The sequence below is a fragment of the Pelobates fuscus genome, chromosome 8, assembly GCF_036172605.1.
Source record: "Pelobates fuscus isolate aPelFus1 chromosome 8, aPelFus1.pri, whole genome shotgun sequence".
NCBI lineage: Eukaryota > Metazoa > Chordata > Amphibia > Anura > Pelobatidae > Pelobates > Pelobates fuscus.
In genome coordinates, this window is record NC_086324.1 from 42,043,816 (window position 1) to 42,062,876 (window position 19,061).

At 39.0% G+C, this 19,061-nt stretch overlaps 1 protein-coding gene across 3 annotated transcripts in view; it reads left to right on the plus strand.

Annotated features, from left to right (window-relative positions):
* The window catches only part of MAP3K20 (mitogen-activated protein kinase kinase kinase 20), a 172,232-nt gene extending 160,206 nt beyond the window's left edge, over positions 1 to 12,026 (plus strand). For all 3 annotated transcript variants that reach the window (XM_063429738.1, XM_063429740.1, XM_063429739.1), the window contains exons 17-20: positions 4,738 to 4,854; positions 5,954 to 6,028; positions 7,772 to 7,919; positions 11,264 to 12,026. In XM_063429738.1, coding sequence (XP_063285808.1) covers positions 4,738 to 4,854; positions 5,954 to 6,028; positions 7,772 to 7,919; positions 11,264 to 11,946 — 1,023 coding nt within the window. In that variant the 3' untranslated portion in view covers positions 11,947 to 12,026. The remainder of the gene's footprint in view (positions 1 to 4,737; positions 4,855 to 5,953; positions 6,029 to 7,771; positions 7,920 to 11,263) is intronic.
* Positions 12,027 to 19,061: the final 7,035 nt, after the last annotated feature.

Consider the following 19,061-nt stretch of genomic DNA (forward strand, 5'->3'; position numbering starts at 1 on the left):
CCACTACTAATGAGGATATCACAGTGGTGCCAAGCGAAAGGTGCTGAATTATGTATGATTCTTCATCAGGGCTGCATTAGTCCTTTACATCATTATGAGACATTGTTTTCCTGAAGAGATTAAAACATCCTTTTAGTTCTAGACCCTGGAACCTACGTTTGTTAAAAGAGTACTATTAATGGAATTTGGGGGGGAACGCTTCTTGTAGGTTTCTTTTTCTTTTTTTTTTTCTTCTAGTTATGTTTTGTTAAGAATATCTCATGGGACAAAGCTGTGGAGGGTCACGACACTGTAGCTATAAAGAAGAGGAGCAAATTATCCTCACTTGTATTATCCAGCTCTTAAATCCGACATAATAAAGTGAGATGGGGCTTTAACGTAATGGTAAATAACCCAGGTGCCACCGCTGAATGTTCAACTGTTATGACTCCGAAACAGCAGGTTTCAGCAGCTGAAAAACATAATAGAAAAGAATTTACCGGCTTTACCGAGATCTCAGACCATCAACATGCTACTACTTTTAATAACAGCTTGAGCTCCATTCTTTACCCATTTTTCTTGCATCTCACATAGCATCTATCACTGCTCGACACCAAGGTGCCTGCTAAAATATAGATTTTCCTACTGATTCAGACAAAGTTTATTAAGGTCATAGGGCTGACATTTTGGGAATAAGGTTCTATATACTAGCAGTCAGTGTATTTCAGTTTATGTTGAGGCAGTATATGCTTTGCACAGATGTGATTAGATCGAGATCGTAATGATATTGTGATCAGAAGTACTGGCACTGAGCTTTATGTCCATTTCTCAGTTTCTAGAGACAAAACAAGGGATACAAGTTGAATACTTAACAACATATCAGTACCCAGAAATCCTTGCTGTACAGGAAACACTGGGCGTTTGATGGTGTGTGTGTGTGTATACCATGGTTTATATTTTTAGATTTTGACAGCATAAATGCTAAGAAGTTATCTTTGCATACTTGCAAGAACAAAACCTAAAATAAGTGTCAGGCTTTTATTTACAGGATTTTTTTTGAATATGAAACTTTAAAAACACAGTCGGGAGTATTTTGTTATCCTAGTTGGCACTGGAGAAGATTATTTGTTTCTATATCCAGGGATTTTGTGTTTTGAGCATAGAAACACTGTTTCAGTACTTTTGGTATTTTATTTTTTACTACTGTTTTTCTTCCTCTGATGTCACAGCTTCATTGAGTGCATTTCTGTCAGAGACAAAGCATACACACACACTGGAAAGCTACATAAACATGGCAAAATCTGTTAGGCTGACCGGTGTGTGCAGTATGTTACGCACTTAGATAACCTAATTTATCTCAAATAGTTTTCAGTTTAACAAAAACTAGGGCTGCCTTGACACCCAGCCCCTCCGCTACTGATGAAGAGGATATCTGATTTAGCACGTATACCATTGGATGTCTGATTGGGGCACTTGGGGCAGATTGAGCTGTAGTGATTATGGTACTTAAAATTCCCCTTTAAAACACATAAAGAAGATGTTAGTATATAGACATGTCTTGCTGGGTACATTTAGCCAAACACATAGAGTGGGAGGAGCTATTATGTCAAGTGGAAGAATGTCATTGTGGTGACATGTGTTGGATGTTACAAAATAGCACCAACAACTGAAATATTAAGAAGGCATGCAAACTGAACTGCTGAAAGTACAATGATGTTGGATTTAAGATTTGTCTTTTATTTTGTTGCCCCTTTGCAGATGGCCTTCCTGTTGTGTTTTTATACCCCTCTTTCACTAGATTGTAATAACTTCTGAGCAGGGTATACTCAGCAACCTAGCGGTCCTATCAACATGTGTAATAGTTGATCTTGTTTGTTGTTAAATTCCTGTAAAATGCTGTGGATTTAGTTAGCGCTATATAAATGCCAATAATAGTAATAACAATAACATCCTAATACTTTTGTAACAAAATATAAAAAAAAAAAAACAAGACTCTAATGGTGGAGAGCGGCAAAAGACATGTTAAAGGATAATCTGTGTGCAATGATACATAACCTAAAATATTTGACCTACAAAAAAAACAAACTTGATTTAGAATTTGTTGCCTTGGCGATGTATACAAAGAGAAGGAAAGAAGGGACAGGGAGCTAGAACAGAGATTTAGGGTAATCTCACAGTGTCACATACACTAAAGTTTGAATTCAAAGTGAATTTCCAAGCCACTGACAAAATAGCCAAACTAGAAGCATCTCTGACTTAGATGATGTTTCTAGTTTGGCTATTTTCACCTTTAATTTGAAATTCACTTTGAATTCACTTTGATTCTCACTTTAGTGAAAACCTGTTCATGAGATCTGACAAGAGAAACCAAAAAAAAGTGATGGTACGGTCATCTATGTCAAATGCAGATTGAGCGAGAAGTGATTTTTGCTAAATGGTGATTTGTTGGGGATAGAAACGTGGTTTTCATTGAGAAAGAGGAGCAAAAAACAGATTACACCGGGTACAGGCTGTTATTAAAGGAAGATAAAGAGGTGCGTGTGTGCTCAAGACGATGAAGGATCTAATTGAAACAAAAGATTGGGTCACTCCCCCTTATACTGGGAAAAATTATTGGCCAAATGATTTTGAAGAGTTCCATGTTAACATAGGGATACAAGTAGAAGTTAAAGAGTAATGATAGTAGAAAGGTGTGCTATTGATTATCAAGGAGGGGAAAAAGAGGGACATTTCTATAGCTAAACTAGAGTTCTAACACAACAAACACAACTGCTAATTTCATAACTATAAAAGTGGAGTATAATTTAATCTAACGGCTACATTAAAAGAACACTTACAGTAGCTGCAGAAACTATTTATAAAGCTAGCCTCAGCAAGCTGTTGCTACCCCTCCTCTAAAAATGCAAAAATTATTTAAATACGTTTGTTTGTTTTTTTTATTGTTATACATATACTGAAGGTTAAAAAAAATCTATTGAGTGCTTCTTTAAATACACGAGGATATAAAACATTTTATTCAGTTGAAGGTTAGAGATATATAACAAACTGAAGGATACCGAAAGAGCTGTAGGAAATGAGAAAATATTATGAAGAAGGTAAATGTAGAAATGGAAAAGCTATTGAAATAGTATAATTTTTAGGTTCTGCAAAAGTAAGAAATGTTGAATGTATTAAAGTTCTAATTAATTCAGTTATTCGTTAAGTGCCATTAATTTAAATAATTGCTTCTTACTTCAGCAGAGCATAAAAAAAAGAGCAAGGGTGCTGTAGCACATTAAATCTAAGATACGAGAGGGTTAACATGTATATTTAGCACTATACTCTCCCTGTATGTGACTGAGGCACTAGGTTTTTAAATGTTCAATTAAAACATTTGACAACATTCAAATTGCCCTTTCATTTTTGACAAAAAGGTACCATCATAGTATACAAGATATTTTTAATGGAGCGTAAGCAAATATATATATATATATATATAGATATATAGTTAGAGAGAAAGAGAGGGAGAGAACACCAAGCCGACAATGCTTTAAATAAAAATATCCAGTAAGTCTGAAAGGTAGAATGTACTGTGGATAGGAGTCCAGAGAATGCTAACCAAGAGTAGTAGAAATTTGTACTAATCAATATGCATAGGAACGTGCAATATTTTTATGGTAAATTTACCCATCAAACGTTTAGCCTATTATCATTGACGTGAGGCTAATGTATTGAAGATCGATGCTTAGAATGGAAACGTGAACATGCCTGAGCTCCCAAAATGATAATTTTAGAAATGTGACTACAATACTATGAGACATACTGTCAGATTACATATTGGCACACTGCCACACTCGTAATCTACAACATTCCATTGGCCATTCATATATACAGTACTGAAATCCTGCCTTTCAGTCTCTTAAAGGAAAAGCATTTGCCCTTGTATAGTTACTATATCATTAACAATCATTAGTGCGTTTTTATTTCAGTTGGTTGCACTATTAAAAATTCTGAACAAGCTAAAATGTATGGTTGCGTTTATTATGATCTTTGAATAATTTGCTTTTCAAAATTTTCATATCTAGACAAAGACAGTAACACAGGTGATGTCAAAAGGTACCCCATATTATGTTACCAGCTGCCAAAGCATCATGGGAGTTGTAGTATATCAGCTGGGGATTCACTTTCACCATACACTTATGTGCTTACTTGCCCTGGTGGTGATCTAAAATCAGCAATTTACAAATCACAAACCAGAATGAATATGGGCGCTCAAGGGTCTTCTTGGTGCATTAAAAAAAAAAAAAAAGCTTACATTTTATTCCATTTCACAAAAAAAGCATTGTCAACGTTTCTAATGGAGACCTGAAACACTGACAATGCTTTTTTCGTAAAATGATATAGAATGTAAGCTTTTTTTTTTTTTTGCAACAAGAAGACCGGTGAGTGCACATAATCATTCTGGTTTGTTTATATATATCATTGTTTAGTGAATAAGCGAGTGCACTGGATTGTGTATTCTGTATGTGGTACATATTGGCCCCAGCAGCACCCTATAATGTATGCATGCTTAGGTGAGTGCTGCCCTCTTGTTTTCATTTATATATATTTAGCTTACATTCCGAGTACTTTATTTTCTCTGTACAGATGCATGTAACTATTATCATCTTTCTGTTTCTGTTATCTGTCATATATCTTATGTGCATAGTATATATATGATCTGCTCAAAAATGATGGATGTTTCTAGATTCATAGTCAAACTGTTCATTTCAATTTCAGGACTGCAAATGGAAAATGTATATGGAGTTAGATGGAGATGAAATTGCAATAACATACATTAAAGATGTCACTTTCATCAGAAATCAATCAGACGCAGAAGTTCTCAGGATGACAAAGGCAAGACCTCTAAAATACTTTGAATTATTCCTACTTATGCCTCGGTTTAATAAGCTTTCAAAAGGGTTCTATACTATTAAAAATAAATTCCAAATGGTTTATCTACAAAAATTCCCATAGACTTTAATGGTGACTTCTGTAGATACATAATTTGTTAAGCTTTTCTAACAGTATCAAATCGTTTGGAAAGCTTATTAAAGGAACACTATAGTGACAGTAGTTTTTGAAATGGAATACTGAAATTGTTTTTTTCATTTTTCATTTTTCATTTATACTTTTTCAACATACAGGGCAAATGGATTATTAGCATTGTACATAGTCAAAACGGCATATATATCAGTGCTTAAGAATACATCAGTAAAGAGACAGTAGTTGAATTCGTCATTTGTTATTGTGATAGAGGCATGTAAACATTGTCTTCACTGCAAGTTAGTAAAATTACAGGAATAGATTATGCAATTTCTCAGCTTTAAATAAGAACTAGATAATAAAGTAATGAAGACAAATGATGGGAGACTGGGGTAACTGAGTAGTAATTACTAATATAATATAGGCTAATAGGGAGCAATAGCAAATTACCCCAATATTTGTTATTATTATTCTTCAGAAAGTCTAGATAATATATGGGTCAAAGTTAGTTGGCCAAATCCCGTACAAGACCATGGAGAGTGCTCATCTGATTCCCAACATGCGAGAAGGATATTCTGTCAATATATCTGTGAAATCACATGGCATTAGTAGTGAAATGTCTAGACAAGAACTTCCATACCACATCTGGTCTTGGAATGATGAAAAGGGCTCCTCAATACGCCCTACTACATCCACTATCGGGAACACAGGCTCTGCCCTGTGAATTCTGGAATTATTATAGCTTCAGAATCATGTGTTCCTATGAGTGTTAAGTGTGTTGTTCCTATGAGTGTTATGTGTGACTGATGGGTGCAGAGAGATTGTAAGCTGCTTTTGGCAACCCGTGAACATTTTGGAGCAATCTTGATGTGTCAAATTTGTAACTCGAGTCATTTTGAAATAATAAATTTGAAGAAAAACTAGTTTATTAATTTTGGTAAAGTCACTTAAAAATAATTTGTGTTCACAGCCACCATTCGTAATGGAGAAATGGATCGTAGGAATTGCTGCAAATGAAACTGTTGAGTGCATTGTGACTTATGAGGTATGTGATACGCTTAACATTTCTTTCTCAGGAGTGTCCTAGTACAGGGTTGTTAAAAAAATAAACATTTAAAACAGTAGATCTCATGTACTGAGTTTTCAAAGTCCAACCACAAGGAGTTCTCCAATTCATGAATCAACTCACCTTACATATATACCTCTCGTTACGTTAACTATTGAATTTAGTTTTTGTTAGACAAGCCTTAGGCATTTCTGGGGGAAAAAAGAAGGCCAACTGTAATGGTGTGATGGAACTGGAAAACACTGAGTAGGCTCAAATGCAATCCAAATATTTATTATATGTATATATATATATGTATATATTATAAAAAATAAAAGCTATCTATTTAAAAATCTGAGGTTTTTAGGATTACTGCAATGGCTATATAAGCCATGAACTCAAACTCCCACGACTTTTGTGCGACAACCGTTGCTATAGTATCCATAAGCCTAACTACATAAAACAAAAAAAAACAAAAAAACAAACAAAAAAAATAAATCAAAAAGTTGTTCCAATGCCTGTTTAGTAATGTTGCCCATGTTTTTCGTTTTCCTATGATAGCTATGATAGCTTAATATGCACGCTTTACATTTTGATATTGTGAGTAAATGAATCATTTGAGGAGTACTTTGTTTCTACTTTTCTACACTGTTAACCTTTTGTTCTAGGCTAAATGTGTTTTTGGCATAGTTCTTCATTAAAATCTCACGTATTTGATATTGCCAGGTACATAAAAATATGCCAATGTATAATTATAGTAAAAGCTCAACTGTAAGTGGGTGATAAGTAATGTGGTATAAAAAGTTCTGGGTGCTCTTTAAGGAAAAAATCCGTTCCCACACCGGATATATACATATTATAGAAATATTAATGATCCCAAGGCACACCAAAGTTTGCACATAAAAAAAAACCTTTATTCATGCATTGAAAATACATCAACATATTTTGACAGAAAGAAAGTGCATAAAGTAGTGCATATTCAATTTATAGTACCAATACCACAATAATAATAAATTGCTAAATGCAAACAGCCATTAAAAAGGTATACTGACCAAGAGCAAGAGAAATGAAAACCCCGACGTTTCGGCTACGATGCCTTCTTCTGGGGGACCTCAGGTTTTTTTTACGTACATATACAGCATATACTGATCATATAATTTAGATCGTTATTTGCAGTGATGCATTACTAAACACCTAAATTATATTAACTTTGGACTGTTCTTTTTTCAATACCTTTCAATAACTGCGATCACAAAGAGAATTGTGATTATATTTTGTCAATGCTTGAAAAGGGCATTTTCAGTATATTATTGCACTAGAGATATTTCTTCACCAAAGGTACAACGTTGAGGCTAAATTGAATTCAATGATACAGCTATAAATAACATTCTCCTTCATATGACAGCAAAAATATTAAATACTTTGCTTCTGTTACACATAGATAGGGATTTTCACATAATGAACTGGCACCAGTTACAGTTTGTTCCTTATTTTAATACAATACCATGTTTGCCAGATCTTTTGGACACAAGCTTAAGCTATATAACTGGTAAAACGGTAGTTAGTGTGACTAAGAAGCAGTAATCTGTCGATAGTTGCCAGTTGGCTAGGTGTTTCCTAAATATAAAGATGGTACTAATTATATTCCTGCAGATTTGTTCTGCTGAAATGTTTTGTTTAATTTATATACAGAATGTTTATTGAGGGTTTTTTTTTTTTTGTCTTTGATGCTTTTTCCAATAGACTGATGTCAGAACTCCAAAATTAACAAAACACATTCACAAAATTGACTGGAACACGATAAAAATGCAAGACGCAGTGAAGTCAGTCCAACTCACAATAAAACCGTCGCTACTAAACTCTGAAAGCAAGCCCAGCAACAACAATTCAAGTAAGATTATACAATTATAGTATGAAACATTTCAACCACAAATCATTTAATTAAATAGCTCTGTGCTTAAATATAATTTAGATCTGTACCAAGAAATTCCTCTACTAGCTTGAGAATTGGCACGTTTTTAGATATTAAGAATAGTGCACCAAACAAAATTCACTGTGAATTTGGCAGGTACAACAAATTTACATATTTACATTAAATGTTTCAAGAAACATAATTACCAAACCATAATCACAAGTTGGTTGTTATTTTTTTTTTTAAAAGTGCATCTCTTACAACTGTTATTTCTGATGTGTGAAACTTCTGATATGCACTTTAAACAATATGGAAAAGCTATAAACCAAAAAATATAGTAGCCCATTTTAAAATGTGAGTTTAACATAGTTACATAGTTACATAGCTGAAAATAGACTTGCGTCGATCAAGTTCAGCCTTCCTGACATATGTTTTTGCTGTTGATCCAATAGAAGGCAAAAAACCTAGTCTGTAGCGCTTCCAATTTTGCAACAAACTAGGAAAAAATTCATTCTTGACCCCAAAATAGCAGTCAGATGTCTCCTTGGATCATGCAGCTGTTCCTGAGTGTCTCTGGCATTGACTACCTGTGCATGTGCCTGAAAGTGCGTGTGACAGAGCGTATCCTAGTGTGTGATTATATGTCTTTGTGAGCATGTGTCTGGGTCCGTATATATGTGTTGTGTTTATGGGGCTGTCTGTGGTCTTTGTGCATTGTGTTATGGCAAAGTTACGTTTCATGACTGTGTGTGTCTAAGATGAATGACTTCAGTTAGTGGCTGTGACTGCGTGAGTAAAGGGGTAACTATGGCAGGGTGAATGTGACCGGTTGAGGGGAGTAAATGAGACTTGGAGGATTGGAGAAGGATTTGAGGAAGTTAATGCTACAGGGTGTGTGTGGAATAGTTAGGGAATGTATCACAGGGTTGGGGTGAATGTTCCAAGTTTGGAGGAGGGAGTGTGACAGATTGAGGGGAGGTAAGTGTGGCAATGTTTGGGGGGGACGGTGACAGGGTTTGTTGTGAGTGTGGAGGACAGGATTGGATGGGCTGTGACAAGCTGGAAGGGGCTGTGATAGGGTAGTGTGGCAATGTTTGGGGGGGACGGTGACAGGGTTTGTTGTGAGTGTGGAGGACAGGATTGGATGGGCTGTGACAAGCTGGAAGGGGCTGTGATAGGGTTGAGGCAGCTAGGAGAGGGTAGGGGCAGCTGTGACAGGTAAGGGGGCTGTGAAAAGGTGCTGGGAGGCTGTGACAAGGTGGGGGGCTGTGACAGGGTGAGGGGGCTGTGACAGGGTGAGGGGGGCTGTGACATGGTGTGGGGGCTGTGACATGGTAGGGGGGCTGTGACAGGGTAGGTGGGGCTATGGCAGGTTTAGGGAGCCTGTGACAGGGAAGGGGGACTGTGACACGGTAGGGGGGCTGTGACAAGCTGGAGGGGGGTGTGACACTGTTATGAGGGGCTGTGAGAGGGTAGGTGGAGCTGTGACAGGGTAAGGGGGCTTTGACAAGATAGGTGGAATGGTGACAGGATTGCGATAGGGTTAGGGAGCTGCGGCAAGGGTGGGGGTGCTGTGACAGGGTTAGGGCAGGTGGTGTGACAGGGTGGGGGAACTGTAACAGGGTTGGGGAAGCTATGGCAGGGTGGGGGAGCTGTGACAGGGTTAGGGGGGCGGTGTGACAGGGTGGGGGGCTGTGACAAGGTAGGGGGGATGTGGCAGGGTAGGAGGGTCTGTAGCAGGGTAGGAGGGTCTGTGACAGGGTAGGGTCTTTGGCAGGGTAGGGGTGCTGTGGCAGGGTAGGGGAGGCAGTGACAGGGTAGAGGGGGCAGTGACAGGGTAGAGGGGGCTTTGACAGAGTGTGGTGAGGGCCATAAATACCTTTATTTTTTCTCACCTGATGGTCCAGTGTCTCTCTCCCTAGTGGTCCAGGGGGCTGGTTTTCTCCATGGTGGTCCGGTGGGCTCCCTTTCTGGTCTGCAGCTCTGCAGGGAGTGAGCTGCAGACCACGTAGTAAGTATCGCAATCTCCAGTCAGAGCATTGCCGTGGTAACCTGCAGCAATGCTCTGACAGGCTGGAGATCGTTAGACACCTCAGTCTGCAGACTAGAGGCTGGTTCTCCTCCGGCAGACTGTATGTTTCGGGCCCTCAGTCATAGACCGAAGACTCGACATGTGAGTCTGCCCTAAGGCGACTTAGACGGCAGTGAGGCCCCAGCAAGCGCGAGGCCTTAGGCGGCCGCCTAAATCAACTAATTAGAGAGCCACCTCTGGTAAGACCTTGACTGTGCTGTGTAATTTGGAAGGTTATTGTAGAACTAGAAAAAGTGCAGAGGCAAGCTACAACATGAATAAGATAAATGGAAAACATTAATTATGAAGAAAGGCTAGAAAAACAGAATTTGTTTTCTTTATAAAAGAAGGCTTCACAGATAGGTTATGATTGCACTCTACAAATATACAGGTCAGGCAAACCTCTGTGTGGTAACCTGCTCATTAGCAGGAATATACAACAGACAGGAGATCACTCAATGAGACTGGAAGAAAGTTGTTTTCTCTTAAAGCAGAGTAAAGTATTATTTACCGTTAGAACAATACAGATTCAATTGTCTACCTAAAGAGGTTGTCTGAAATTCTATAGATATTTAAAATAATGCCTGGATGTTTGTTTTGTTTTTTTATAACATAATATATCAGGATATAATTAATATGTATGGGAACATGTTGTTGCCCAGGGTGACACCTGATTGTCATTATAGAGTCAGTAAGTATTTTTTCCCTTTTTTGTGGCAGAATTAAAAATTGCTACAATTGGGTGATTATTGCCTCCTTTTAAATCAACAGTATAAACGTTGAACTTAATTTACATAGTTACATAGCTGAAAAGAGGCTTACGTCCATCAGGTTCAGCCTTCCTCACATATGTTTTTGCTGTTGATCCAAAAGAAGGCAAAAAACCCAGTCTGAAGCGCTTCCAATTTTGCCACAAACTAGGAAAGAAATTCCTTCTTGACCCCAAAATAGCAGTCAGATGTCTCCTTGGATCAAGCAGCTATTACCCCACTAATTAATTGACTTAAGTCTTTTTCAGCCTAAATTACTACGTAACCTTAATTGTTGGGAAATATGCATTTTATAATGCCACAAATTTGTTTGCTATTAAAACATAAAATGGTCAAAATAACTATTATTAAGCATGTCACTGTAACATTCCACTTGCACTATTATTCACAAGTGAATTTTGTTCAATATCTTATACTTGTTTTCATAAAATAAGGCACTTGCTTCTTTGGTCACATTTACAGATTTATTTTGACTCTTTCAGGTGTTGATTGTCAGTGGATCTACACCCTACGAATGCGCCAGATGGCCACTCACACATCTCCCCAACATACATCAGGCCTTCCTCGTTCTCAATCTTCCAGCCTTACAAACTTATCTCAAATATTACCATATCTGCATGACCAAGAATCGTACGCTGCTGCCGTAAGACGAACACGTGTCAGTTCAACCTTACAAGTTACACCCATCAATTACTCACGTAGCTCATCACCAACACATTTTGGACTTTCAAAAAATATGGCCTCCTTATCAATTCAAAGTTCCAAATGTAGCAGTGCATCAAGTACAGCCTCCGATAGCCCTTCCGAGAGAGAGAGATCACGTGTCCATGCTAATTATCACAGAAATGCTCATAGCACATCCATGCAGAGGAGAAGTGGTGAAAAAAGTCATCATAGTAGCTCAGGAAAGTATAACAAATCTTACCAGCTGACACAAAATAATTCAAGGTCTCATGAACCCCGACATTATAGAACTGTACAGAACCAGACTAGGCATATACCAGGAATGCCAGTAGAAACATCTGCTACTAACGGGGAAGAAAGCAAGGCTAATAATGATAATGGTTGGATAAAAGTGGATTACTCAAAAAAATCCCATAAGCAGCCTTTGGTAAACAAGTCAAAAAAAGAGAAATCCAAGGCCTTTGGACGTAGTAGACAATAGTTAAAAGGCGGACTATTATTTATACAAAAATATACTATATATCTAAGTTAATTGGATTTATCAATTGTATTTTTTTTATATACATATTTTTACAAATATATCATGCCGTTTCTATATAATGAAAGAAACTGTTTTTTTTTTTTTTTTTTTTTCTAATAAAACTACATTTTAATACATGCAGACTCTTTTTAAATTGTAAACAATGGTTTTAGACACATTTTAGCACTATTATATATGGAGATGCTTGAAATGTTACTACAAGCCTGGAGTTTGTATTTGCAGCATTTAGCTACGAAACTCTGCACATATGGAGATTTGCCCCTCTGCTGCCTGAAGTTGTAACTCCACCTCAGCCAGATAGGAACTAGAGTTGTCAATTCTGTAATTATTTTTATGTAGAAAATAGCAATCATTGACTGAGAGTGGTAAGCTGATTCTCTCAGCCAATGAATGGCTGGCAGTATCAACATTCTGCTCTGTAGCTCTATGGAAGCTGTCACAGCCAACCACAAAGGAGACCCAGCACCTGGTAGGACCAGTTAAGAAAGCAAACCTTTGCAACAATGGGCTGTTGTGGTTATGATGCTTGGAGTCACAGTTAAACATAAAACATGTAACTATTATTTTTTTCAATAATTTAAAATACTTGTTCAGGTTAGTAGTATTCAATGGAGTCAAAAGAGTCAATTGCATTTTGGCACAGTTAAATACTGTAATACTGCTGATCTCTAAATCTCTAAATAATGAGTTAAACGTCTTATAACAAGCAGATTTTTTTTGTTTTTTTTTGTTTTATTGAAGGACAGGACCCATAGCTTCCATGCCACACAATCACTACAATAATGTATAGTGGTCATGGTACTTGGATGGTCCCCTTAACCCATTCACTGCAGGTGATGAACCAAGGAAATGTTGGAAGGCACTGCCATGATCCTTTTTCCAGTGCTGTGGGGGTGGCACATTCTCCACTCCCACACCTCGTACCGGAACAAAGTTGCTTTTGTGTGAAATTATCTGTCCCCCTATGTTGCAGTTGATCACTGCTTTATTTATTAAAATTACTATCTATAAAATGTATTTACTAAAATAATTTTTAATGCAAGGTTAGGGTGATCCATAGGCCCCTATGTAACCAAGGTGAACAGAATCTGCCCTTTGAAATAAGGAGTTACTTTTACTCCATTAGGACAGTATAATACGGCAGAGAATGGGGACTCTTAAAATGCACATGTTTGCCAGTACTTGAAAGGCAAAAATTATCTATATCAGAAAAGAAAAAAATATATATATATATTATATATATATATTTATATATACATATATATATACATACATACATACAGTGTCTCACAAAAGTGAGTACATCCCTCACATCTGTGGGGCATCCTCAAACGGAAGGTAGGGGAGCGCAAGGTCTCCAACATCCATCAGCTCTGTGATGTCATCATGGAGGAGTGGAAGAGGACTCCAGTGGCAACCCGTGAAGCTTTGGTGAACTCCATGTCTATGAGGGTTAAGGCAGTGCTGGAAAATAATGGTGGCCACACAAAATATTGACACTTTGGGCGTAATTTGAACATTTCCACTTAGGGGTGTACTCACTTTTTTTTTGCCAACGGTTTAGACATTTATGGCTGTGTGCTGAGTTATTTTGAGGGGACAGCAAATTTACACTGAACATTTCCTGTACACTTACTAATTTACATTGTAGCAGAGTGTCATTTCTTCAGTGATGTCACATAAAAAGATATAATAAAATATTTACAAAAATATGAGGGGTGTACTGGCTTTTGTGAGATACTGTACACACACACACACACACAATCTCTCTCTCTCACTCTCTCTCCCCTTATGGAGAACAATTAACCACGGTTATATTACCACGATTATATTACCACGGTTGCATAGAGGGGAAAATAGGGGGTCCATTAGAGCCCCCTACCCTTGGAGCAGAAATTATTTTTAAAGGTGCTGCAGGGACTTGCTGCTTTTGCATTGGGGAACAGATACCCCCCTGTTTAAATCTGCCCTTTCAAATTATGAGCTACCTTGTTCTTGTGTATATCTATCTATCGATGGTAATTGATTAATAATCATGACTTATTGGAGACCAGGTTCCATGTCTGCCAGAAACTCCACACAGTGACCCACATGAAAAGGTTGTAATTTATGGTATCAAACAACTTAGTTATAGTTATCATCTTAGACGTATTGTTTACCACTTTAAGGTAGGATGAACTTGAATAAATCATCTGAGTGATTCCATTTTGCTGAAGAACCACCAGCATTTGATGGAAGAGGAATTTTTTAAAAAGTGACTACAGCTAAAAAAATATATATATATATAATTTTTCCTCTTGCCTGCATGTTTGCTTCTCTATGCTGACTGACAAATATAAAGGATATAACATATAACATTGAAAAGCAGGGACCAAAAAATTGAGGCAGCCAGTTGCAAAAGAAAGGGGTGTGGATTCCCACATTTGATTTTATTTATTTTCAAACCTTATACATTCATATCTGAATATAGAAATAGGTAAAAATAATATTAAAAAGTAACTAAAATTAACTAAAACTAAAATTTAGTGCAGAATTTCTGATTTTGGTTTTATTTTGTATTTTATTTTCACATCTTTTTTCTGGACATTGGTCATTTTGATGTTCCTGATTCCAGGGATCCCGAGATTGGATTTATTGATGTGCCTGTTTTCCACTTCAATTTTGTAAGTGTGTTTGTACATTAAAGTGTTCATTTTTATCAAAGATACTCTGCACTATTATTTTTATATATTTTTTCTCCTCTATATCTGCCATGATGCTTCGCAAGTCCTGAGGTTTATGATAACGCCTACAATCAATTTTTGTTTGTGAGTGTGACTATTTTGCATTTACTCACCATTTTAAAGTGTTATAGCATTATTGCACTATGTTTTTCTGTTGTTATTGTATTGTAGATTTTCTATTTTCCATGATACCACTATTATATCTTTGTTCTTTATCGAAAATTAAAATGCATTAGTTCTGAAGGGTCCTTTAAAGATCACACAAATATTTATTGCTTCCTTCTTTAGTATTGTGTGTAATTACAGTATCTCATATTTTACTACATGGAAAACAACAGAACAATAATCATTCTTAACCATTAGCGTGCCAAAGGCCTGAACAAGCCATTATTTTACAAATGTATGACTCACCCTTTAGCACCCAAACAGTTAATTCCTGCTGTGCCCCTTCAGTGTTAGGAATTGAAGATTTGTGAGGAGGGGGGGGGGAGGGGGGGTTATACTGTAAATCACAGCCCTGCTGCAGGAAGGCAGTTAGCAGCTGGAGATTGTGGCAGATAATAGGCAGCAACTTCTGGGATCCAAGCCTTTTACAATAGACTTTAATGGAACTGGAATACACTGGCATTTTACCAAATAGAACCAGACAAGTGGCAACCTTACTCATTATATTTCAAATATAGATATGTAGTTCCACAGTCACTTTTAAACAATGTAGCTCTTGCTGAGTATCCATCCACGGGAATATCTATCTGTATGATTTTCGGCTTTTGTGCGCCTTCTAATTGTAATAATACAAGCCGAGATAGTTGTAAGTAATCAAATCAGTTGCTGGTCTTCAGAGGAAACACTATCATTTATTTTTATGTTGATTGGTGGCAATCAATGCAATAGCTGTTACAGTAATAAGATGCAATAGAACTATGCCCTACTTGTATAAATGCATCAAAAAGGCCTGTGAACACAGTACATTTACAAGACGAAAAAGACAAAGTGTTTGTTCCTGTCTTGATTATCACCTGAGTTGTTTTAGTTGCATAATAAAAGGTAGAATAATGGCCATAATCAGCTTCCCATGCAAAACATTTAGAATAAGTGGACAATTATTTATCACCTTAATTATCTTCCAAAACATTCTTATAAAATGTTTGTATCTCCTGACATTGCAATCATGTATGTATGAATAACATAAGAAGTTTGCTGGGAGGCCGCCATCTTGATTTTCCATTTGAATGTTATTGCACGCAAGGTTGTGTTGACATAGCATGCAGCCATTTTCTGATCAGATCTCAGGTATGCAATATACACAATAGATGACCCAAACACTTACTTGTATTACTCAAGCAAGTTATTGATCAAACAGAGTAGTAAGAAACACTATCAGCTATATAAACATCAGTCAATTTTCTTCATCTACACACAGTGAAGAGAATACACTAGGTCTGTTTGAGTGTTTTATTACAGAACACACACTTGTGGACTCCAATGGAGACGTAAAGGTAAACTATAGTGTTAGAAATACATAATTGTATTCCTAGCACTATAGTGCCCCCGCAGCGCAGAAATCGTTTGTCACTTCCCTGAATCAATGCGCCAATGTCCATCATAAAGCGCTGTGCTCGCATTAGAACTACTGAATAGGGAATCATTATATCAATGTTTTTCTATGGAGTTTTAGCGGAAGCTGGATGTCCTCATGCACAGTGTGCCTAATGACCTAAAAGCACCTCTAGTGGCTGTCTGGTAGACAGTCAATAGAGGTGGAGTTAGCCCTGCAAGGTTATTATTGCAGTTTATCAATAACTGCAATAATTACAATTGCAGGGTTAAAGGGACACTGTAGGCACCCAGACCACTTCAGCTCAATGTTTACATTGCAGCTCTAAGTCTGCCTACAGTGGCTGTCTACCAGATAGCCACTAGAGGGCTTCCTGTATCAAAACAGACCTTTGGTCCAGTATCTGACGCTGGATGTCTTCACACTGTGCATGAGGTCCTTCAGCTTCAGAATTTTCCCCATAGGAAAGCATTGATTAATGCTTTCCTATGGGGAAATCCTAATGCGAGCATGCGCATTAGGTCTCCCCCGCCGATGTCAGGAGCATGGGTGGAGCCTGACACAGCGCTGAGGGACATCGGAGTTGGATTCAGGTAAGTGACTAAAGAGGTTTTAACCCCTTTAGTGCCGCAAGGAAAGGGGGGCGCAAGGGAGGGGGGGCACCTTAGAAACCCATAGTGCCAGGAAAAGACTGTTTTTTGGCACCATAGAATCCCTTTAAGGGGAGAGGGACACTGCACCCAGACCACTTCAATGAGCTAAGGTAGTATGGGTGCCTATAGTGTCCCTTTAATAAAGGCTCAGAATAAGGCTCCCCTCCACCACCCCCCAAAGACAGTCAGTGCACCCATCCACAGATACAGTACTCTAAAAATCCACTCGGTATAAAACGTGAATTAAATGAAAGTGAAAAGGTGTTCTAGATTGCTGCTGTTAAACTGGTCTCCATGGGGGGCGGAGCTGGCGGAGAAGCGGGAAAGACGCCATTCCCAGCAGCTCTGACGATCGGGTGCGGAAAAACGACTAAAAGACACGAAAATATCCCTCATCGGGGCAAACGAGAGGAGGGCAAATACTCCCGACATCCAGCTGATTCCACCGATGCCGTTTATACAAAAATCGGGCACGAAACGCCGCGTCAAAGGTACCGGGGCCTACCACACACGCGAGCAGACCCTTAACAGGGAACTAACATCGTGGCTCGGGGCGGGTTTATACTCAGACGACCCTGGAAGAAATGGGACGGAGGTCCCAAAAACCAGCCCTGAACAACCCCTTACCGCACAGGGACATAAGCAGCATGCTGCAGACTCCCACACCACAACGGCCTCGAATCGCCACAGCAGTCTCACCCGAGCAGCCGGAGAACGGAGATGCTACACAAGGCGCTGCACAGGAGGCCACTGACACCGCGACCACGCCACCCGCCGAAGAGGCGACTCCGGCCACAAAACAGGACATTCAGACTATGCTGACTGGCCTCCAACGAAATCTCCAGCTCATGTGGCAGGCGGATTTAAAAGGCCTAGCTTCCGAAGTACAAGCGGTTACAGCCCGCACCCACGCTACAGAACAGGAGGTGCGAGTACTGCGCCAAGACCTCACATCCTTAAAAGATACGGTCGCCCAGTTGCAAAAGACACAAACCACCGTCAATAGACAACTGAACGTAATGGAGGACAGAGGCAAAAGAAAAAACATTAAAATAAGAGGAGTGCCGGAAGAGGTCCCGCTGGACGAACTGCCCCACTACATAAGGCGCCTAGTGGCCTCCCTCCTACCAAATAAACAAACCAAACATTTCACATTCGACGGAGTGTACCGCATCGCTAAACCGCGACTGGCACCACAAGCGGCCCCACGAGATGTCATCCTGAGATGCCAGTCCCTCACGGACAAAATTGCTCTGATGACAGCTGTCAGAGGGAAAACACCGTATGACTTCGAGGCACACCGGCTTACTTTTTTCCAGGACTTAAGCAGGGACACCTTGCTATGGAGAAAGAGCCTACAACCTGTCACGTCCGCCCTCCAGACAGCAGGTGTAGCATACCGCTGGGCGACCCCCAGCACACTATGGGTGACCAAAGGCAACAACCATTATAAGATATCCTCCCTGGGGGACGCTCCAGCCCTAATGGCCACGCTGGGACTACCGGCCCTCGCCGGGGACACTCCTGCTGAAAACCGTGAGACTGTGCCATGAAACTGTTGGAGTATATAATCCTAGATCTAAACTACTGAGAGCTCAGTTCCAGAATGCTCACAAACTGTGATACCAGTTACTGTACTTGCAAATCATATTTTATGTTTTATTCTAAGTTTTATAGCCTAGACACTACCTTACCAGACGGCCTAGGCCAACACGCCCCGAAAAGATGAGGCGACTGCCCAACACACTGAACCGACCTTTCCCCCCCCCCCCCAATGCCCTGGGGTTAAAGGGCATGGCAATTACCGGAGCTCTTACCTCCTTCACAAACCATAGCCATAACCCAGACTAGCGGACACGCTCAGCTCAGACCAAGAGACATATAGTCGACTGAACTCCGATATCTGACTCGAACACATAGCGACAAACCCAGGACCCACAGCCTATACATAGACGGCAAACCTAAGAAAACGAATAGTCTGATACAGGCTGGGAACATATAAGCCAACCCTCTATGCCAGGGCCACACTACTACCTAACAAAGTCACTAGCGGCACAGACGACACATGCGATATGACCGAACAGCCCAGTATATCCCCCCCCCTAAAAAAAGTGCAGATTA